At 37.1% G+C, this 23,534-nt stretch overlaps 1 protein-coding gene across 6 annotated transcripts in view; it reads right to left on the bottom strand.

Annotated features, from left to right (window-relative positions):
• Positions 1–23,534, bottom strand: part of TMEM260 (transmembrane protein 260) — a 62,971-nt gene that overhangs the window by 27,464 nt on the left and 11,973 nt on the right. For all 6 annotated transcript variants that reach the window (XM_047767426.1, XM_047767422.1, XM_047767421.1 and 3 more), the window contains exons 4-7: positions 9,201–9,378; positions 7,602–7,715; positions 3,573–3,752; positions 1,707–1,747 (exon numbers count right to left, since the gene is read on the bottom strand). In XM_047767426.1, coding sequence (XP_047623382.1) covers positions 1,707–1,747; positions 3,573–3,752; positions 7,602–7,715; positions 9,201–9,254 — 389 coding nt within the window. In that variant the 5' untranslated portion in view covers positions 9,255–9,378. The remainder of the gene's footprint in view (positions 1–1,706; positions 1,748–3,572; positions 3,753–7,601; positions 7,716–9,200; positions 9,379–23,534) is intronic.

Genomic DNA, 23,534 nt, shown 5'->3' with positions numbered 1-23,534 from the left:
AGAAAAGAAAAAGGAGGCACAAAAGTCTCTGTCAGGGAGTTCCCATTGTGGCGCAGTGGTTAACGAATCCGACTAGGAACCATGAGGTTGAGGGTTCAATCCCTGCCCTTGCTCAGTGGGTTAAGGATCCGGCGTTGCTGTGAGCTGTGGTGTAGTTCACAGACATGGCTCTGATCTGGTGTTGCTGTGGCTGTGGCGTAGGCCAGCAGCTACAGCTCCAATTAGACCCCTAGCCTGGGAACCTCCATATGCTGTGGGAATGGCCCAAGAAACGGCAAAAAGACAAAAAAAAAAAAAAAGTCTGTCAGACATAAAATAAATATTTAACATCAATTACTTACAATCATCAAAATGCTATATAAGAATAATTGGTGGCAGGGAAATATTTTCAAGACATTGTATTAAATGAAAAACAGCAGGCTAACAAAACAATGTATATTATGATTTCATTTTTAAAAACAAGCAAAACTATAAAAAATATTGGAAGGATATAGATAGAAATATTACTGGATTAAGAACAGTGGTTATCTCTGCAGGTTGGAATTATAGGTAATTTTAATTTTCTTGGTTTGCTTACCTCTATTTTCTAAATTTTCTATTATAATTATGTTTCATTTTTTGAGTAGAAGAAAGTAATTTAAAAAGAAATGAAGGGAGTTCCTGTCATGGCTCAGTGGAAACGAATCTGACTAGGATCCATCAGGACACAGGTTCGATCCCTGGCCTTGCTCAGTGGGTTAAGGATCCGGCGTTGCTGTGAGCTGTGGTGTAGTTCACAGATGTGGTTCAAATCCTGCCTTGCTGTGGCTGTGGTGTAGACTGGCAGCTGTAGGTCCAATTCAACCTCTAGCCTGGGAACCTTCATATGCCACTGGTGCAGTCCTAAAAAAGATAAATAAATAAATAAAGTGCTCTATAAGAAAATAAAAAGAAACCAAGGATGTATGGAAGGAAGTAAGCAAGCTAGCAAATGAACAAGATAGAAATAGAACCCATGAACTACCTCACATGTAGATTTGAAATATTTCTGCGTATTTTTAAAATAGTTTTCAAGTAGTCCTGTAAATTCCAAATTAATAAAGTGATTACTTCAGTGTTAGAGAAACCTATTCATTCCCAATTTTATATTGAAAATATTATAAGAATATTATAGAATCAGTATGCTATTTTTCAAGTTGTCTTAACCTGTGTAGGTTTTAAAGAAAATATTAACCCATCTTTCAAAGAAACTAGTAGATAATATAGATGAAAATATATTTGCTTAAGCACGCTCTAATAAGGTTGGATGTTTAAAGATATGTAAGTCAAAAATACAGCTTAAGGCAGCCTAAAAAAAGTCTTAAAAACATTAAATAAATTAAGATGTGAATAATGATCATAGCTCAAACCAAAATAATAAGAAAATAATTGTTTAAATTATGCTAAATACAATATTACAAAATGTTTCTAAAAGAAAAAAGATATAAACAAAGAATAAGTTATTTATAAAGCAATAATACATTGGGAAATTTTGCATCTAACTCCAAGTTGAAACATTTTCATTTTATAGATTCTATATAGTTTCCTAATAGTCTTGTTATTCCCTGTTGTACTTGTTGCTCATTTTATACAGACTAATGCTTCACAAATTCCAGAAATTCCTAAAATCATTTAAAGGAACTAATAAAGAATTCATTTAAAAATATTTGAAAATATTTCATACTCACAGCAATATTTCAGACATACTGGATCCTATTTCAGATTTGGCCTAAACATAAAAGAGAAAAGTTTATTTGCACAAGCATTAAGCTGAAGCTTTGGTAGGCTACTGTATCTTAATTACCCTGATTTAAAAGATACAATGTCACTTGTCTCTTCATTCAAAGTGTTTACTTCAGAGCCTTATTGGATTTTTTTTTTTTTTAAAGTCAGTGAAAACTAAACACAGACACCCTTTAGGAATAATTTCAGAAATAATAATTGCCTAAAAATCAGTTAGACTCTTCCAGCAGGAATGATTAACACATTAATGAATTAGCAGACTTCACACTTTTGTTACAGAGTCCAAGCTTTAAGCTCTTTTTTGGGCACTCTGATCAGAACTTATTATCACCTGTCTATAATTTCACAATTATGTGTGAATTATACACATTTCAAATCCGGAATGGCCCTCACACAGTATCTTAATGGAATATAACCAAAGTAAGCAAACCAGAGTATAAAGTATCTTTCTAAGTCAAAAAATAATAATACTTTTATTAAATGATTTATTATGAAATATCTCCTACATACAAAAAACATACATAATATCTATTTAGGGGATAAAGATTTTTTAAAAAATCTATAGACTCACCACTCATTGAAGAAACAGAACTGCATGAATACCATAAAGGTATTTCAGAAAGTCTTTAAAGGGCTTTCTTATCCCCCAGTGGTAACTACTACCTTGAATTTTGTGTTAGTTGTTTCCCTACCTTCTAAAAATACATAGTTTTACTACTTTTTAAGTATCCTTGAGCAATAAATTGCTTTGTTTTTACATGCTTTACAGTTTTGTATAAACAGTATCATAGTATTTGCAGTCTTTCCAGATTTACCCTCTTAAGTAAGATACAAAACCCACAAACCATGAAAGAAAAATCAGATACAACTGTCTGTCTTAAAGTAAAATCCCGTCTGTTTATCCTTTCACTTTTCAGATAACCATTATATATAACCACATTCAGTATTTTCCCCAAATTTATGTCTTAGGGAAAGCAAGGTCTTTTGAAATTCTTTAAAACACACTGTTTTCACTTAGTGAGATCATATGCTGTGAAGCATTTACCTATTTCTGTCCTCCAGTAAATACTAACATGAACACTCTTTATCAAGTATGTTTTTTTTTTGTTTTTGTTTTGTTTGTTTTTTTAAAGAGAGAGAAGTAGTTGGTCAAAGTAAAGTAAAAATTTTGAGGTTTTTTTTTTTAAATCTTTTCCAAGAATTTTAAATCACCAACCAAGAGCCCAAAGTGGTACCCAATGCTAACAAGAAATGCTTCAACTACTGGCAGCAGTCTTTTTAATGTTTGTTATCCTGAAATATATATTCAAGGTATACAACAGAATGATGTCAGATTAAGTGATTCAGGTTTTTGTTTTTTTTTGTTTGTTTTTTTTTTTTTTTGTCTTTTTGCCATTTCTTTGGAGGTTCCCAGGCTAGGGGTCGAATCGGAGCTGTAGCCACTGGCCTACACCAGAGCCACAGCAACGTGGGATCCGAGCCGTGTCTGCAATCTACACCACAGCTCACGGCAACGCCGGATCGTTAACCCACTGAGCAAGGGCAGGGACCGAACCCGCAACCTCATGGTTCCTAGTCGGATTCATTAACCACTGCGCCACGATGGGAACTCCTGATTCAGTTTTTTTTTTTTTTTTTTCCTAACATATTTGAAAGGCCACATTCCAGGGGGCAAGTGTGTTATATAAATAAATGAAAATTCATACACTGTCATTGATAAACACTGATTGCGTTTTTTTTTTTTTTTTCACTCAAGGTCCACTGAAGTTTTGCCACTTATTTCCTTAAAAGGACTTTAAATGTAAGTTTACCAGACTGAACGTTCCATATTCTTCCCTGAGAAAATGTGTCAAAAATCCTAGCAATGTTGTCTGGTCTCCCCAGGTCCAACGAGCTTGATGGAGGTAGGATGAGATGGGAAGGTAAATATAGGGCAGCAAACCAGCAGTGAAGAACAGACTCAAGTTCAACAAGGAGCCCAGGGAGAGTTCCTGCATCAGAGTACATGGTGTCACATGTATGACAATGTTTATTTTAGTCAGATCCATCCTGGAACTTCAAGAACACATCAAGGAAAACATCAAATAAAACATCAAATATGTTTACTCAGAGCTGATCTCTCAATTTATATTAAGTCACCACAGAATACTATGTTAAACCTTCTGATTACTGTGGATTACTAGAAAATTGCATCAGCCTGAACGCCTTTGCATGGCAGGTGAAATCTGAATGAAGCAAATAATATTAGCAAAGACTCATAAGTATCATGTTTATTGCATCTTTTACATTTAAAACCATGTCATGACATGCAGTGTTACACAGCTGAGATAACCCACTTGGAAGTGATTATGCGTCTGGCTGGTTTTGAAAATGCTCAAATTATTGTTCTAATACCCATCATCTTTGTTACCATCATCAAGAGCAGACTTCAGCTATGTACTCTCTTATGATTCTACACTGACAATATATCCGTTCTATAAGGGTTTTGGACATTTCATGGAAATACATGGCATAAAGCCAATTTTTAAATAACCTCCCAGTTCATCCAAATACTTTTTTTTTCTTCTCAGTTTCTATATAGAAAGGAAATTTGTTGTTATATGTAAGAGTCTTGCCTCAAAGAGGATATATTTCTCATCTGCACATTTCTAAAACAAAGGACTATATTGCCAAAATTTTATAAAGATTAAGTCCAAAAGAATCCTGGTATACTACAATGATTCAAATAGTGACTAATTTAGTAATTGAGAAAAAGGTTTCTTAAAAAATATGATTGGAAATTGCCATTTTTTCCTTTAAAAAAGGGAAATTCATAGGTAACAATGAATATGAAAACCAAGGTTGACATTCACCAGAAGTAGAAAAGCAGTTGACTTATATTAGCATTTTCAAAGAAACTTTTTTTTTTGTCTTTTGTCTTTTTAGGGCTGCACCCGCAGCATATGGAGATTCCTAGGGTACCAGTCCAATCAGAGCTGAAGCCTCTGGCCTACACCACAGCTCACAGCAATACCAAATCCTTAACCCACTGACCAAGGCCAGGGATCGAACCTTCGCCCTCATGGATGCTAGTCAGATTTGTTCCACTAAGCCACAATGGGAACTCCCTCAAATAAACATTCTTAATTGAAAATTGAGTATTTTTTATTACAGCACTGATTTCATTTGATATTTATAGTGGTAAAAGGATCCATAAAAATGATGGCATGAAAAAAGATGTAAGAAATAACTAAATGAACAATATATGCCTTTGCTAATTTTAAAAGTAGCTTTAAAGAAAGTAAATGTTTAGATTTTGGCAGTTTCTGCATATTATAAAGCTCAATTAGAATTGCAAGATGAAGTTGCTGCAGAGTTTTCCTTTTGTGTGGGAAACAAATAGGGAAACAATTACATCAGAGCTATTTCAGAGAATGCAGGAGAGTAGTTCTGAGCCCTAGCTGCACATACACTGGGATCACCTGGAGAGTTTTTTTTTGGTCTTTTTTTTCTGCTATTTCTTGGGCTGCTCCCACGGCATATGGAGGTTCCCAGGCTAGGGGTCGAATCAGAGCTGCAGCCCCCGGCCTACGCCAGAGCCACAGCAACGCGGGATCCAAGCCGCATCTGTGACCCACACCACAGCTCACGGCAACGCCGGATGGTTAACCCACTGAGCAAGGGCAGGGACTGAACCCGCAACCTCATGGTTCCTAGTCAGATTCGTCAACCACTGCGCCACGACGGGAACTCCAGGAGAGTTTTTTAAATGTCAATATCTGGGCCTCATCTCAGATCAAATAAATCAGAATTATTTTAGGGTGGGATCTCACACACACATCCATGAACACTTAGAGATATCTACATCTATAGATATATGTACACATACATATACTTACACTCCCCCAACCCTCTCTCTCTTACTTTCTTAAAGCTTCCCAGATAATTTAAGTGAGCCTTGAGGGTTGCAGTCAACTGACACAGGATTTCCTGCTGTGCCTCAGGTCACCTGACCAGTGAGATCCAACTCCCTGTCACTGCTTTGATAGATCTTATTTTCTAGCCTCTGCTCTTTAAATAGTGAAAATAAAAGGTCCTTTGAGAGTCATACTTCCTCTGATTTCAGCATTCATCAGAAGCCCATCTAAGTACAGGGCATACAAGCCTTTAAGACCAGACACCTAGCTTGTCAACTCTGAGTCTTGCATGTTTTATACAAGAATATGGCTCGCCTTTCAAAAAACGAAGACAAAATATCTGCTTTTTAAGCTCTTGTCAGAGAATGTAACTCTCTGATATCTGAATGCATCATCTTTGATATCAGAAGCCTTGTTAAGGGTGACACCATCAAGATGGCAACATAAATCATTCCCAACTTCAGTCTTTCTCACAAAACACCATCATGAGACACCATCATGAAAATCTGCGAGTGCGGCTAAGGCTGAAGCGTGCTCCTGGTCCAGAGACTGAGAAGTATAGAGGGGCACTCACTCTGACCCTCTCATCCCTCCCCGAGGCCAGAACGGTGCTCCCCGAGAGGACTCTCCAGGACTGCAGCTTTTCCAGTGGGAAAAGAGAGCCCAAGGTGGATGTCCCATCTGGCTGCCCCAGCACCGCAGGATGTTCTGCGGGAGGCTCAGTCACAGGACCACTGCAAGAGTCAGGGCGGGAGGGCCCTTCAGGGCTCCACCTCTGGGTCTGATACAGATGGAGAAGGGACCAGGACTCACAGCAACCAGTCTCCAGGTATGGCAGACTGCCTTCCTGCTTGCAGCAGTGCCAGAGCAGAGATCTCAGCCAGCAGTTCTGCCCATCTGCAAAGCTGAGCCAGTGGCTGATCCCACCTTAAGATAATTCTGATATAACTGATCCGGGGTATAGATTAACATAATAAAAGCCACATATGACAAGCCCAAGCTAACATCATACTCAATGGTGACAGGTTGAAAGATTCTCCTCTAAGATGAGGAACAAGACCAGGGTGCCCACTCTCATGACCCATGTACTGCAAGTCCGAGTCAGAGTAATCGGGCAAGGAAAAGAAATAAAAGGAATCCAAACTAGAAAGGAAGAAGTAAAATTGTCTCTGCAGATGACATGATCTTATCCTAAAAATTCCATCAAAAAACTGTTAGAATAAATTCAAGGAAGTTACAAGAAACAAAATCAACACATAAAAATTAGTTGTGTTTCTGTATGCTAACAATAAACTATCTGAAACAAACAAAGAAAACTATCTCGTTTATGATAGCATCAAAAACGATAAAATGCTTAGGAATAAATTTACCCAAGGAGGTAAAATATCTGTATACTGAAAACTCTAAGACATTGATGAAAGAAATTGAAGACAATACAAATAAATGAAAAGATATCTCAGGAGTTCCCTTCTTGGCCCAGTGGTTAATGAACCCAACTAGGATTCATGAGGATATGGGTTCAATCCCTGGCCTCTCTTGGTGGGTTGGGGATCTGGCATTGCTGTGAGCTGTGGTGTACGTCACAGATGCAGATTGGATCCTGAATTGCTGTGGTTGTGGCTGTGGCACAGGCCAGTGGCTGTAGCTCTGATTCGACTCCTAGCCTGGGAACTTCCATATGCCACAGGTGCAGCCCTAAAAAGCAAAAAAAAAAAAGGGGGGGGGCAAAAAAAAAGGTATCTCACGTTTATGGATTAAAATATTTAATATTGTTAAAATGTTCACACTACCTAATGCCATGTGTCTAGATTCAATGATATCCTATCAAGCTTTATATGATACTAACTAACCAAATTAATAAAGCCCCATGTTTTCTGATGCTGTAAATGTCATACTGGGCATAAATGAAATATTATGAATTTTCATTTTTACCCAAAAACCCACCTTCTCTTTTAAAAGTCGAAAGAGAATCCATGGTATTATGCACAAAACATAGAGTACAATTGTGTGCTGATTACATAGGCTAAGGCCACAGCAGAAAGCACCAATTTTAGCTATCTGAAAACAAATAAAAAAATCCAAGTTAAAAATTCACCTAAAACTCTTAAGTAAGCACAGTAGTAAAAAGCTATTTATATTAAAACTAAGTAGTTGCATGATAAGTCAGGTTAAAATCAACTTCTTAGATACAAAACAGTCATCCTTTAACAATGAACACACAAAAATTAGTTGTGTTTCTATATAGTAACAATAAACTATCTGAAACACTTATCACCATTATCTTTTATAAATATTTTTCATTTTCATCAAATTGTTGCAGTCTGACCTTAAATTACTATCTTCTGGGGAGTTCCCATTGTGGCTTAGTGGAAAGGAATTTGATAAGAACCATGAGATTGTGGGTTCAATCCCTGGCCTCACTCAGTGGGTTAAAGATCCAGCATTGCCAGGAGCTGTGGTGTAGGTTGCTGATGCAGTTTGGATCCTGCATTGTTGTGGCTGTGGCATAGGCTGGCAGCTGTAGCTCTCATTTGAACCTTAGCCTGGGAACTTCCATATGCCACAGGTTAGGCCCTAAAAAGCAAAAAAAAAAAAAAAATACTATCTTCAAACAAAGTTTTAGAAAGTCCTATATGATGACAAGTCCTAACAGTAATAGGACATTGTGTAATTCTCCAGTGAAATCTAGAATTAAAGTTCAGCAATTCTTTCTGCTTTATTTTTTCTCCTATTATAAATAAATTAAGTATAACACTTTTTATTTAGAAACCTGGTGACCCATGGGAGTCTTTTTATTATCTTTGAATATGTGTTATTTTAATAATAACAAAAAGTTTATTTTAAACAAAAAATAAACTCTAATAGCATCACAAGTTTGTTTATGGAAACCACAGATAAACCTTAGTGTTCTTTTGTTTTCTATGTTCTTTGATGACACAGGCTATAATAAGATGCTATAGCACCCCTTAACATGTAGACTGTAAGCCCTCAGAAGACAGGGTTCTTCCACATCACATTATTTTGATGATAGTGTTGGCCTGAGAATTCATTGTAATCTCTTTGGAACCACTTCTTTTTACACTTGATACTCCCCTTTTAGTTAAAAAAAAAAAAAAAAAAAGCCCAAATTTGATCACTTTTTGCAATTGGAGAATAAGTCAACACACCATAATAGTAAATAATTTAAGGTGGTCAACCTAGAGCTTGGCATCTTAAGATCACACATGCACTCACGCATGCATAAATAATGGTGGAATTAACCAACAAGCCTATCTTTCTCAGAGAACTCAAAGGGGCGTACAGAATTCCCTCATTCTCCAAAAAACTTCTGAACTTTGAGAGGAAAAAAAATTCCCATGCTTTGTAAAGGTTCTCATGGTTCATAGTAAAAGAACTAAGGTTATTTTCTCTCTCAACTTGCCTAGATTACCTTGACAGCAATCAGACCAGATAAACTGTATCTGAACTAAAGTTAAAAAGAAATATAGCATCTGCCTAAAAATTAAAACAAAAAATGATTTCACTTTCATCAAAATAGGTTACCTTTGATCTTTCTTGTGAAGTTGCTGCCTCCTCAAAATGTACAGTAAGAGCCATAAGCAGCCCCACAAACAGATTGTTTAAGCTAAAAACCTCTGCTGCAATGGACCACTGCCATGTTAGACGAGAAAATGAAAACACCCCCGCAGCAAGGATTCCTCCAGCATATGAGCCAGAAAGCCTGCAAATACAGATAACATGAAATCTTCTTTCCCAACAAAAAGAACCGACTTTATTTTCCTTTTTATAAACTGTAGCAGCAGAAATTATGATAGTCGCCCAGCACTATCCCAACACATTAGCTGGTTAATACATTACTTCATGTAATAATTCCTTCAACAGATTTTAATTATGAAGTCCATATATTAACCTATTAACAAACAAATGAACAAACCTGCTTGGTATCCTATGGATTGAATCAGGTTTAGTTCTCAGATGTAACCTTTAGGATTCAAGCCAGTTCAGAAAGCCTAAAGAGATGGTAGCTAGAGAGATAACAAACCAGCATTATTTTTCTTGCTATATCTATGAAGAAGAAGAATAATGATGGTCTGGTTAAAACTGAAATATTTTTAATTGTAAAAATTAATGAAATGGTAGAGTATCTCTTCAGGAATACTCACTCTCACTTCCTGTGGAATATATGGGTCTAGGTACTTTCTACATTTACCTCCCAACATATGGCAAAGTATGTCTTGGTCACAATATCTGGTGACTTGAAGATCTTGTAAGCTAAGTTCTTAGTTTCTAATGATTTCTTCTTTACACAAAATTGAAGTTAAAAATGATATATTTTTTAACAAAAAGAATGGGAATGTGAATTTTAATAACATGAAAAAAATTAAATGCTACACTTGGAAACAAATTCCTCACCCCCAAGTGCCAACAAGAGCCACACATTTCAAATCAATCAAGGAATCTGGATCTCGACTCAGAGATATGATCTGACTCAGAGGTACTGTGGCATATCAAGCCAAAACAACCTCCTATTATATTATAAATCTTTTATTTATTTATTTTGCTTTTTTGGGGGGCTGAAGCCGTGGCATTTGGAGGTTCCCAGGCTAGGGGTCAAGTTGGAGCTGTAGCTGCCCGCCTACGCCACAGTCACAGCAACGTGGGATCTAAGCCACGTCTGTGACCTACATGACAGTTCATGGCAACGCCGGATCCTTAACCCACTGAGCGAGGCCAGGGATCAAACCTGCACCCTCATGCATACTACTCAGATTCATTTCTGCTGAGCCCCATGACGAAAACTCCCACACTATCAATCTTAAAACTATGAAAATTAAAGTTATTAGTGAATATCTATTTCTAACAAGTATTAGAAGTTCAGCAAGTATTCCTATGTCTAATAATTATATGGTCCAGGTCATTACTTTGTAACTATTGTTTTATATAAAAACTAGAGTAATTATATGACTTTTAATCAATCTTGAGAAAAAAAGCTAAAGAATTTTTAATATCATCAAACCTGTTTTTCTTTGAGCTTCTCTTTGCAGTTTTTGTTTTCTTGCCCTTATAAAAATCATCAGTTTCCTATACCTTTCAGGGTCCTCCATTCTCCTTGTTATCCGAAACTATTCAACATGCTGAAGTTATTTCTTCCTTCCAAATTCCTTTCCAGACTCCTTTCAATTTATATTCCTACTGCTTTTGACTCAATTATTTGAATAGTTTCCTAACGTTTCATCCTCCTGCAGTATGTAACGTCAGACTAAACTTTCTAAAAACATTCTCTTTATGAGTACTTAGCCCCCAGACTTAGAGACTCTTCATTCCTGTAGGATAAATTAGAAATAAGTCAGTCTGGAATCCAGGCTCCCAATAAACTGGATATCCCCATCCCGCCCCCAGCCACTAACTCCTAACATGATCTCCTACCAACTAGTCAAGCTCCTCAAAATTCCCTAATAAGACATGCCAATTCCTAGGTCCATACCTTTGCTCATACTATAGTCCTGACCTGAATGTCCTCCCTGCTCCTTTATTAAAATTCTACTCTTTTGTCAAATTTCTCTTCAATTCCCAGGTTTCTAGCCCATCTCTGCACATCTATAGCATTTAATTGTCTGTAATAATTATTTTGACATTGTTTTTGAAATGTGAACTGGAATTAAACTTCACTTAGATTGGAAGCATCTAGCCCCAAGCACAGAAAGGATACTTAGCAAATGAGAGAATGAATGAATCTTACTTTTTCTTTTTACAGCCACATTTACGGCATATGGAAGTTCCTGGGCCAGGCGTCGTATTGGAGCTGCAGCTGTGGCCCCTGCCACAGCTATAGCAATGCCAGATCCGAGCCACATCTGCAACTTACACCACAGCTTATGGCCATATCAGATCCTTAACCCACTGAACCAGGCCAGGGATCGAACCCACATCTTCAATGAGACAATATCAGGTCCTTAACCTGCTGAGACACAATGGGAACTCCTAATCTTAAAATATTAATGATATTTTAAAGGGACTGCTAAGTTTCACCTGTCAATATGACTTTAGAAAGTCAGCATAAGATACAAGATTCCTTCCTTTACTTAAAACATAAATTAGCATCTTTGGAGGAATGGCTCAGTCCAGGGCTAGGGTAGCTCACAGTACAAAATGAATCTGAAACCTCTTGTGCTAGAAAGTAATGAGGAAGTGCTCAAACAGTGACATGACAAAAGCTAATAGGGGTCACCTTAAAGGGCTCTCGCTGGTCAAACTGGGGATAATTTGTGCATCAAAATAATTATAATGGAGTTCCCGTAGTGGCTCAGTGGTTAACGAACCCGACTAGTATCCATGAGGACTTGGGTTCAATCCTTGACCTCACTCAGTGGGTTAAGGATCCAGCGTTGTTGTGAGCTGTGGTTTAAGTCGCAGACACAGCTTGGATCTGGTGTTGCTGAGGCTGTGGTATAGGCCAGCAGCTACAGCTCCGATTAGACCCCTAGCCTGGGAACCTTCATATGCCATGGGTGCAGCCCTAAAAAGACAAAAAAAAATTATTATAGTAATAGATTATAACCCAATGAATAAATAAGACTCTATGAATCTATAGTCATATAAATAAATGAGTGAGAAGGGAAAGTCCATGGAACATCAAATAATAACTAATAACTGTAGATGGAATTAGAAATCACCATTATAACAATCATCAATGGATAATAAACTAATGGGTAAAAGGTTTGCAGTAACAGAAACATGGATGTAGTCTAAAGGTATCACCCTATAAATAAATTACAAAGGGAGAAATGGTAACTTTACACTTACAGTGGCAAATTGGAAGGACACAATCTTAACCACATAATCAAAGTTAGAAGCCCAGTAATGGGACAAACAAACATCATATGCTTCCTGATCTATTCCAGTGAAAAGAAGACAGCATCGTTTCTATGATATTCCTGCCAAAAATGCATTACCTGAATTTAAGCAAGAGGAAAGCAAATTCAAAATGAAGGACATTCTACAAAATAACTGGCCTATATGGATCAAAAAAATGTCATGAGGAACTGTCCCAGATTAAAAAGATTAAAGGGATATGACAATAGGATAAAAGACATGACCCAAGATTTTCTTCTACTGTAAGCATGTTATTCAGGAATATTGGAAAAATTGAATTAAGTCTGAAAATTAGGTAAGAGTGCTGTATATCATTACCTAATTACCTGATAATTACCTAATTTTGAGACCAGCACTGTGGATATGTAAGAAAATATCCTTATTTTTTAAGAAACGTTTCTTGATGCATTTGAGGGTAAAAGGGTGCTATGACTGCCGCTTACTCTTACATGGTTACAAAATAAAACAAAACAATCCATACATACACACCAAGCCAAGAATAAAGCAAATGTGGTAAACTATTAACATTTGAGGAACCTGGGTAGAGGGGAGACAATAAGTGGGCTCTTCTTGCCACTTCCCTATAGATCTGAAATTATGCCAAAATAAAAAATGAAAAAATAAATCAACAAATTCCTGAGATAGTTTGCTAACATGGAGTTTTTGCCAACCATGTTTCAGGTACTGTTCTAAGTGCCTTCTTTATATGAATTCATTTAATTTTCACTGTAACCCTATGAATAGATGGTGATATGTCTTCTTTTTTCAAATGAAGAAACTTGGGCCAAGGGAGGCCAAGTAATTTTTCCAAGGCCCTTTGGTAGGAAATTAAGTAGCAGAACCAGGACTGAAATTGTTAGTCTAGCTATTTAGTGCCATTATTACATTACAGGGTAAAAGATGGTTATTTTAGTTTTAACGTCAAAAAATGTATTATAGATTAATAATATATTGTACTTTTATTTGGTTTAAATATGCACCTCCTTGAGTGAAGAATAGAACAGAACAGAGGTTTTGTCAGTTATTAAATTGTGTTTCTTCCTATGTTTTATCAAAACCACATGCTACCGACTTGAATTGTACTCAACACCTCTCAAGACTGGTTTTAACTTTTTTCTCTTGAAAGGGCAATTAGTCAAAGTTTAAAACCACCCAACAGTTAATTAAAGAGAACTGAGAAAAAGTCCTGATATGTACAAATCCTCAGGAAGAAAACTCAAGACTCACACTAATCTACAATGATTTTTAACACATTATTACACTCAGGAAGACACCCTAAAGTGTCTGAATTGTTGACATTAATTACTAGAATTATGAACTATTTTAACTGCCTTTTCAAATATGTCATAAGGTTTTAGAAATTGAAGAGAGTAAGGAAAAATTAGCAGCTTCAATGATAACATTTACCCAGTCCCCTTAAACTATTACAGATAGTTGTATATATTAGTATTGTGTTGAAGACTAATCCTACGTCAGCAAGGTCTAATCTGAATTTTTCCCACCTCACTTCTGCCCCACACCACCCCCTGCCAAGATCACGATGGTTTTACAATGGATAATCCATATACTCGTTCACCTGATTTTTCTTGATATCAGAGAAATTGTGCGACTGTTGAGTAAGGTTACAGAAGAGAAGGTAACTAACATAATAAAACCAGTAATGGAAATCAAACCTATAATCTTGATCTTTTTAGCATCTCTAATGAGCTTGCTTAGAAATCAACTCAATCTATAGGAATTTGGGTTGTAGTCCTAATATAAATTGAAGACCTAAGGGTAGTGGATCTTTTTTTCCTTTTTCTTTTTCTTTTCTTTTCTTTTTTTTTTTTTTTTTGGTTTTGCTGCTTAACATCTAAAATCGCTTCCTATGCTTGAGGGGTATGCAGTTTATGAAGCACAGCCCCTCCTATTATACACACTGAAAATATGAGATACTTTTCCAGTCTCCCTTGCAGCTAGAGCATGGGTGTATGACCTGGGCTCTGCCTGTCAAAATCACCTGCTCCATTCTTTGAATTGGAAATTCGTGAGGCCAAGAAGCAGGGATGGAGACGGAATCGGACATGGCTGGTGGGATTTGTGCATCATTTCCACAGACAATGATGGCAGCACTTTAAGCGGCAATGCTTGGAATCCAGGTCAGTGTTGGCCGTGTAAGCTGGATGTCTGTGCCCAGAGACGGCAGCCGTGGTGGTTTCACTAGCACATACTTGCCTAGGACTGAATATTTCAGGCTCAGCCTGGTAATCCAGCCCTCCTAGAAATTCTGCAAGCTCTCCAACTTCCTTTCCTTTCTCCCCGCCCCCGCCCCAATTCTAGATTTGAATGTTTCCTTTTATAAAAAAAGTGCCTTATTGAGATATAATATACCATACACTTCACCCATCTAAAGTATACAATTAAAGGTTTTTAGTATATTTAGTTATATGCAACCATCACCAAGTCAATTTTATAACATTTTCATTACCTCAAAAATAAACTCTGTCCCCTTTAACCATCTCCCCACTACTCCCAACCCCATCTCACCTCCAGACTTAACCACTAATCTACTTTCTGCCTGTAATTCCCTCCTCTGAGGTTTCACATAAATGGAATCATGTAGTAGTTTTGTAACTGGCTTCTTTCACTTAGCACAATGTTTTCAAAGCTCATCCAACTTGTAGTATATATCAGTATTTCATGCCTTTTTATGGCTGCTTTAATATTCCACTGTATCAATCTACCACATTTTGCTTATTCATTCTTCCATGATGAACATCTGGATTACTTTCGCCTTTTGATTAGTATGAATGGTGCTTGATATTTCTGTACAAGTTTTTGTGCGGATATATATTTTCATTTCTCTTGGGTATCTACCCAGGAGCGAAACTGCAGGATCCTATAGCAACCCTGTTTAATTGTCTGAGGAACGGCTGGACTATTTTCCAAGGTGGCAACATGATTTTACCTTCCCACCAGCAGTGGATGAGGCTTCTGATTTCTCCACAACCTAGTGAATGTTTGTTACCTGGCATTTGATTCTAGCCATCCTAGTGGGTGGGAAGTGGTATCTCACTGAGATTTGGATTTGCATTTCCCTGATGACTAACAATGTTGAGCATCTTCTCAAGTGCTTATCGGCCATTTGTAAAAATCTTCCTTGAAGAAATGTCTATTCAGATCCTTTGCCCATTTTAAAAGTTGTATTATTTGTCTTTTTATTACTGAGTTGTAGGATTCTTCCCAAGTTCTTTTCAATATGTTTCTTTCCTGCTAAACACAGCCAGAACCAACTGCTTGCAACCAAGAATCCTAACTAATACAACCTGCCTTCCTGCTTTATTAGTTCTGTTAAGTTTTCAAGAAAAATTGTGTGAGGAAACTCTGCAAGTAAATGCTGAAGTTGTCAGAGCTTTGACCTATGATGTGCCACAACATCATATGCAGGCTAACGAGGAGAAGTAACAAGTTGAGTCTGTGACTGGCTGACAAGTCAAAGGATGATGTCAGCACGGTGAGTATGAGGAGCTTCTGAGGACTTTAGAGGTCTCCAATTCATTCACTGACTCTGTAGATAGGCAGTCTTATTTTATTGTTCATGGCAGAAGACATTATCTGAGCATGCTTCGTCTCACCTTATCGAGACGGAGATAAATGACTAAAGAGCAAGCTGATAGCAAGGACACTTTCCTGAAGGCAAGTTTCAGGGTTGTGGTGGGGCTCACATTATCTACACCTGTGGCCTCTGCTAGTGTTCTCACACTAGCACTTCATTGAATTGCTCTCGCTGGGGTCCCCGATGACCATCTAACTGCCAACTATGATGGGATCTGGGGACTTCTCTGCTGCACTGATCACTCCCCAGCCTCACTCTAGTGAGCTGGCATCTGGGCCTCATATCCTCTGATTGGCCTTCCATGGCTCTGGATCTTCCTTCTTTACTTTCTCCAAATGACTCCTCTTCTTGCATTTAACTCCTTTAAAGCCCATGTTTCCCAAGGCCTCATTTGCAGGAAATTGTTCTTCTCACTCTGCTGTGCCTGGATGACTTCATTCACTGTCCTGATTTCACCTGCCAGCTACAAACTAACCAAATCTGTCTCCCACACTGCCTCTCCTTTAGTTTCAAACTTATCTTATCCCCACCTTAGTGTTGTGCCCTTACCACAGAGCCTCTCCAACTCCGGACGTCCCATAAAACCTCAGTGTCAGCACATGCCATGCAAAATTAATCTCATCCTCTTCCCAGAAATAATTCCTGCTCCTGTGCTCTCTACCTTAGTGAATTTCATTACCTGCCTCATTTAGTTATCTAAGAGAACTAGGAGTCATCGTCAGAGCCCCTCTCTTTTTCCCTGCTAAACACATCCCATCCTGCCAAATGTACTGCATCAGTGTTTTAAAATTCATGCTCTTCTCTCCACCCACACCGTCACTGCCCTTTTTCACCTGAATCATTATCTCAGATGCACACCACTACAGCAGCTTTACAAGCTGCCTGCCTCCAGTCCTAGGCCCACCACTGCCACCAGAGTGAGGGATCTGAAACATACCTCATCCTGTACCTCTCTGCCTCCAACCCTTTAATGATTCCTCTTTGATTAAAAAACATATCATAAGCTTCCCATCACAACAAGACAAGGATTTTCATGATCTGGTCTCAGCCCCCCTGTAGCCTCATTTTGACATAAGCTACTTCACACTGTGTTCCAGCAACAGTAAATGACTCAGAAGTCCCTGGGCTTACAAGCTGTCTCTCCTCCACCTCTGGGTGTCTTTGCACAGGAGGTTCTCTGTACCTGGGACATTGGTTTGCTTTCACTTGGCCACTCCCACTGATGCCTCCCAACTCAGCCCTTCACCTTTTCAAGAAGTTTTTCCCAAAGTACTTTTGCTAAGATTAGGGTAGTTGCCTCTTCTCCAGATTTTCATTAAATTAAATGGATTAAACTGGAACTGGATAGATTTTTCTATATTTCTATGTATATATAATCCTAAGGAACATAATTTATTTTTTAATTTTTTTTTATTGCTTTTTAGGGCCGTACGTGTGGCATATGGAGGTTCTCAGGCTAGGGGTCGAATTGAAGTTGTAGCCACTGGCCTACGCCACAGCCACAGCAATGTCAGATCCGAGCTGTGTCTGAGACCTAATCCACAACTCACACCAACACCTGATCCTTAACGCACTAAGCAAGGCCAGGAATCAAATCTGCATCCTCATGGATACTAGTCAGATTCGTTTCCAATGAGCCACAAGGGGGACTTTTTTTTTAAGTTATTTTAATTTAAATTTTTAGGAACAGAATATTTTAAACTGTACCTAATAAAAACACAGTAAGAAAATCAGATTGGAGGAACTTAAAACCTTCTAAATAAAGTATTACAAAGTCAACAGAATTATTTTTGGATTACCGATACCACTAAATAGCCATGTCAATATATTAGCACATTTTCTAAAATTAAAAGCATATCTCACTTTACATACATGTATATGTGTGTCCCCCTAGAAAAGCTTTTTGACTTTTTGAAAACTAAATGTTATCATATATAGCACAATTTCAGACATACTTTATCATTAGGTTTTTTTTTTTTTAAATGAGAGTTGCAATAGTTATTTCGGGTTCTCTCTCTCTCTTTTTTTGTTTCTGCCACAACCATGGCAGGTGGAAGTTCCTAGGCCAGGGATTAAACCTGTGCCACAGCAGCGACCTGAGCCACAGTGGCGAAAATGCAGGAGCCTTAACCCACTAGGCCACCAGAGAACTCCCTATCTTTAGTTTTTAATGCTCTTTAAATATCCAAAGAGCAATAGTTTCTAATTACCTCAAACTAAGTTCAACCATTTCCAATAATGCTTCATAAAATTATGTATGTCATTATTTAGAAATTAATCTTTTTATTTGCAAACAAAAGAAAAAATGTCTTGGCATTGGGTAATTTTTTTTTTTAAGAACCATGTCCTTTATCATTGCTATCCTTTACTGTTATAAAAGTGGTGTTTTAGTAACGAATTGTCATTAAGGAAAAATTAAAGGATTCATTTTGATTTTGTTTACGGAATTTTTGTTTGTTTGTTGCATTTGCAGCATGTTGAAGTTTCCTCACCAGGGACTGACCCCGAGCCACAGCAGTGACAATGCCAAATCCTTAACCACAAGGCCACCAGAGAACTCCTATATCGACTTTTTAAAGTAAAGTGAGGAATATGGATGTATCTTTCAGAAACCAGGAATAATTATTTCATCATTCTGTACTTTAATTCAAGTGTTTAAACATTCTTTTGGCAGTATATAAATAATACTTTAAAGAGTATATAAATAATAATTTACTTTAAATGCTTTTTTTTTCATATTACTTGTTTATGCCTTGTCTATAACATATATTTCAAAGGGAAAAATAGAGAAGGTTCGTAGTTACTCATATTGCCTTTTACACACTGATGTGTAAAGAAAGTTCCCTTACATTTTCTCAAACTTTTGTGAAATTCGAAACAAAATACCTCAAGGCTTCCATTTTATGTCTTTTTGAGCGAAGTATCAATGGACCTTTCATGTCAATGAATTGCTGTGAATCTGAGGTAGAAAAAGACATTAAGTGAGCAGAAGACTTATCTCAGTGATGCTGAAAACACCACACTGACAAATATGTCAGAAGGTGAATCTGATCTTAAACTTGTTAAGCAAACAAGATGCTTAGCAAGTACATCTTCATTATCTGTGTATCAGGGGTTTTTATTTATTTATTTTTTTGCTTTTTAGGGCCACACCTGCGACACATGGAAATTCCCAGGCTAGGGGTCAAATTGGAGCTGAAGCTGTTAGCCTACACAACAGCCACAGCAACACAGAGTTAGATTACATAAGTGAAGCACTATGCATAAATACTGACAAATGAACTGGCAGTCCAAGATTCTGGCTAAGCAATATTTCTTTCAAAAACATGTGGAGTTCTCTGGTGGCTCAGTGGGTTAAGGATTCAGCATTGTCATTGCTATAGCTGTGGTTACTGCTGTGGCACAGGTTTGATCCCTGGCCCAGGAACTTCTGCTTGCTATGGGCGAGGCCAAATATATATAACAAATATATATATATATGTATGGTATATATACTATATATATATGGACTGTCTAATCTGACACTGTTATTTAAACATGAGTTTTATTTTTATTTTATTTATTTTTCCTTTTGTCTTTTTAGGGCCACACCCCCAGCATATGGAGGTTCCCAGGCTAAGGGTCAAATTGGCACTGTAGCTGCTGGGCTACGCCACAGCTACAGCAATATAGGATCTGAACCGTGTCTGCGACCTGCACCACAGCTCATGGCAAAGGTGGATCCTTAACCCACTGAGTGAGGCCAGGGATTGAACCCACATCCTCATGGATACTAGTCAGGTTCATTAACCACTGAGCCATGATGGGAACTCCAAACATGAATTTTAAATGAAATTGTTCTGAAGCCACAAAACAAGCTGTTTGGTATCCATAAAGCCAAATGTACAGATGAAGCATAAACATAAGTACCTCCCAAATAAGATAAAACAGTTGTCATCTACCTGCAAGCTAAATCTGATGATTTTTTTTTTCAAAGAAAAATGACACCATTGTATTCAAAGAAAACACCACTGTGTTTTCACTTGGCAATCAAAGAGACTTGCTTTCAATTTTCATTTCATTCTTTTGAATAAATATGCTTAAGTAATTATTATTTTTTAAAAATCAACTGGGGAATTTAAAAATTATTTACATGATAAAGTGACATCTTAAAATTAGTTCGTTAAAATTAAAAGACAAATTTTTCTACTGAAATTGATGAACCTACTATAACCATACCAATAGGAAACTGGAGGGAAAAAAATTCAAATGTGAATAAAATGAGAACTGTTTTCAGTAGAACTCACTAATAAACTGCAAAATAATCTAAACTATTTTCCAATTTAAATAAAGAACAGTTTGGAGTTCCCATGGTGGCGCAGTAGTTAACGAATGCGACTAGGAACCATGAGGTTGCGGGTTCAATCCCTGGCCTTGCTCAGTGGGTTAAGAATCCGACGTTGCCATGAGCTGTGGTATAAGTTGCAGACGCGGCTCGGATCCCATGTTGCTGTGGATCTGGCGTAGGGTGGTGGCTACAGCTCTGATTTGACCCCTAGCCTGGGAACCTCCATATGCCTCAGGAAGCGGCCCTAGAAAAGGCAGGAAGGAAGGAAGGAAGGAAGGAAGGAAGGAAGGAAGGAAGGAAGGAGGAACAGTTTATGATAAATTATATATGAGAAAAAATGTTTTTCATTCTCAATCTCATTCTCATAGAACACCATGGAAAGAGGTCAAGGAGCCATTTCTTCAAGTGAAATATATATTCTTAGAATATAACCTGACTTACACAGTAAGATAACATTTTATGAGGTCATATGAAGAATATACACTTCAAAAACCACTGTGGTAAAATTTTAATAACATAACCATTGTGGGATTTCTTCGTTTGTTTGTTTTTTTGTGGGGCTGCACCCATGGCATGCAGAAGTTCCAAGGCCAGGGATCAAACCCAAGTAGCAGTAACCAGAGCCTCAGCAACACTGGGTCCTTAACCCGCTGTGCCACCAGGGAACTCTTATTGTATTTTAAGACAATCACATGTCAACAATCAAAATCAAGTTTTTACACTGTTAGAGAGGCATGCTAGTCTCACATGTTAACAGAGTAAAATAATGATACAGATGATTCAAAATAAGAAATAACCTAAAAGTCACTGAGGAATGCTTTATTTTATGTATTATATTTTACATATATTTATATGTTAAATGTAAAATATGTTTTGCAGAACCTTAGCAGTAAATAAATTTTCCTAATTGCTTTTTACTTGGGCTAACACTAAAACCATGTGCTTCACAGTCCCGGAAAACATAGCAGTCAGTCATTGAAGAACAATATACTGAGAGTATGGCAGACAGTATGGGAAGAGTGGACAGGTACTTAAAATTTCACCCAGAAAATGCAAATGACAGAAATTCTCCACGAGGGTAAGGAATATATGATGCTTTTAAGAACATCCCGACAAATGTGAGGCTCAGAATTCTATGAGACCTAGACAAGATTCCCAAGAAAGGTACTGATTGTGCAGTAGTTTGCTCGCTCACTGATGGAATACTGTTCCTCTGTTGACACAATGGATAAATCAGGAGGTTACAATTTACACCATTGACATAGGTTTGCTATTGATGATAAGGTATATTTTTCTTTCCGCTACACGGTATTTGATTTTCATGTGTAGTCACATGTTTGTCTAACCCTCAATCAGAAGGCAAATAACAGAAACCTGAAATTCTTTCAGAACACACATTTGATGTGCTTCATAAAATTCATGAATGTATTTGTCTTCAGGGTTACGTGCATGTGAAGAATCCAACCTGAAGGGTACACTATACTCCTTTTACTCTGAAAACTCCTACAAGTAAGTAGAATCAAGTAGGACAAGGCAGCATCTAAGCATTATTATTCAATAAATTATTAGTGTCAACTCATATTGTGATTTAGAAATGTAATTCACAGGGAAGAAATATGGTAAAGCAGGATACAATCAGTCCCAAATCTACTGCCCCCATCCTCCCCAGTTCTTATCTTTCTGGGTCTATTGTTCATGAAGATTATACAAATCTTACCTTCTGGCTCCCATTCACAAGATCAACACCCATATATTTTTCTCTTCAGTGTACCTGGAGATGGTCAAACTGGGAAGCTAAGCTACTGAAAAGAAAAGTTTTCAGTTTTAGCTAAACCTCTCTAAATCAGTGGCGGTTCACTCAACATTCTTTCAACAAATACGTGTTGAGCATCTAACATGTGCCAGGTGCTCTGTGGGCAAATTATAGTCAGTGGGCCTAGGGAGAGCAGTAGAATCTAAATATTTTTCTTGTCACTTTCAAGTTTAGACATAATGAACATAAATGAATAATTTAGGACATAGTATATTAAAGTTCTATCTCTGAAGCCACCACCACTGCACCTAAAAAATGTAAAACATTTCCATCTTGAATAAATTTGCATATAAGCCCCTTTCCCCTTATTTCATAAAAATTTACTCTTGTTCCATGTAAAATCCTACCAAGGTTTATTCTATTCCATGAGATTCTATCAAAAGGAAAAAAAAAAAACTCTTCCACTCTGAATTTTCAGCTACATAAATATCAACCACCAGTACACTAAAAGTACAAGGTATTATTCTTGCTAAAACCACTAAATAAAACTGGGAAAAAAATGGAAAAGACTTCAAAAGGAAAAAGTCACAAGCGAAATAGAGGAAACAAGATTATGGATATCTTCCATAAATAATATATAATCACAATTTCCATTAGAATTAAAATTTATGCACCAACCAATAAATGATGAAGCTATTCAAGGCTTAGGACAATTCATTTTATTATATCTCATCAACTTATACCAAAATATCTAAAAGAAAAACACTGAACTGGGCTTTTTAGGAATCATCATCATTTACTTTCCATTTTACCAAACTTCTGTAGTATGCCAAATAACTTGCACAATGGGAGGCAGCATCTTCTTAAGGCATAGCCTAGCTTAAAATAACTCCCAAATTATAGACTTTCATCAGTTTTGTTTGAAACATTCAAAAACACGCAAGGCCTCAGGATTAGCTTATTACTCAAACTTGATAGTGTATTTTGCATTCAGTAGCAAGACAGGTTGGGTAAAAATATATTCTAGCATATTATTCTCAAAGTCCTTTTTAACTGAAAACTTAGAAGATGCTGCGTCATTTTTTAAATATTAAGAGGTATATGAAGTAAACTTAAAAGATCCGAGTAACTAAAATCAACAGAATGAGGGCATTAAACTACTTTCATCAGGAACATTGACCAACTTACTAAACAAGAGAGATTTTAATATAGTCTTATTATGCAAAGTTACAAAATATATCATAATATTTCAATAAATTAAGACCATTTTCTAGTTTTTATGACTGAAAAGCAGCAAATCTATATGAGTTATGATACACAGTTTTATTT

The sequence above is a fragment of the Phacochoerus africanus genome, chromosome 2 (assembly GCF_016906955.1).
Source record: "Phacochoerus africanus isolate WHEZ1 chromosome 2, ROS_Pafr_v1, whole genome shotgun sequence".
In the NCBI taxonomy this organism is placed as follows: Eukaryota; Metazoa; Chordata; class Mammalia; order Artiodactyla; family Suidae; genus Phacochoerus; species Phacochoerus africanus.
This window is presented reverse-complemented; position numbering and strand designations above follow the sequence as displayed.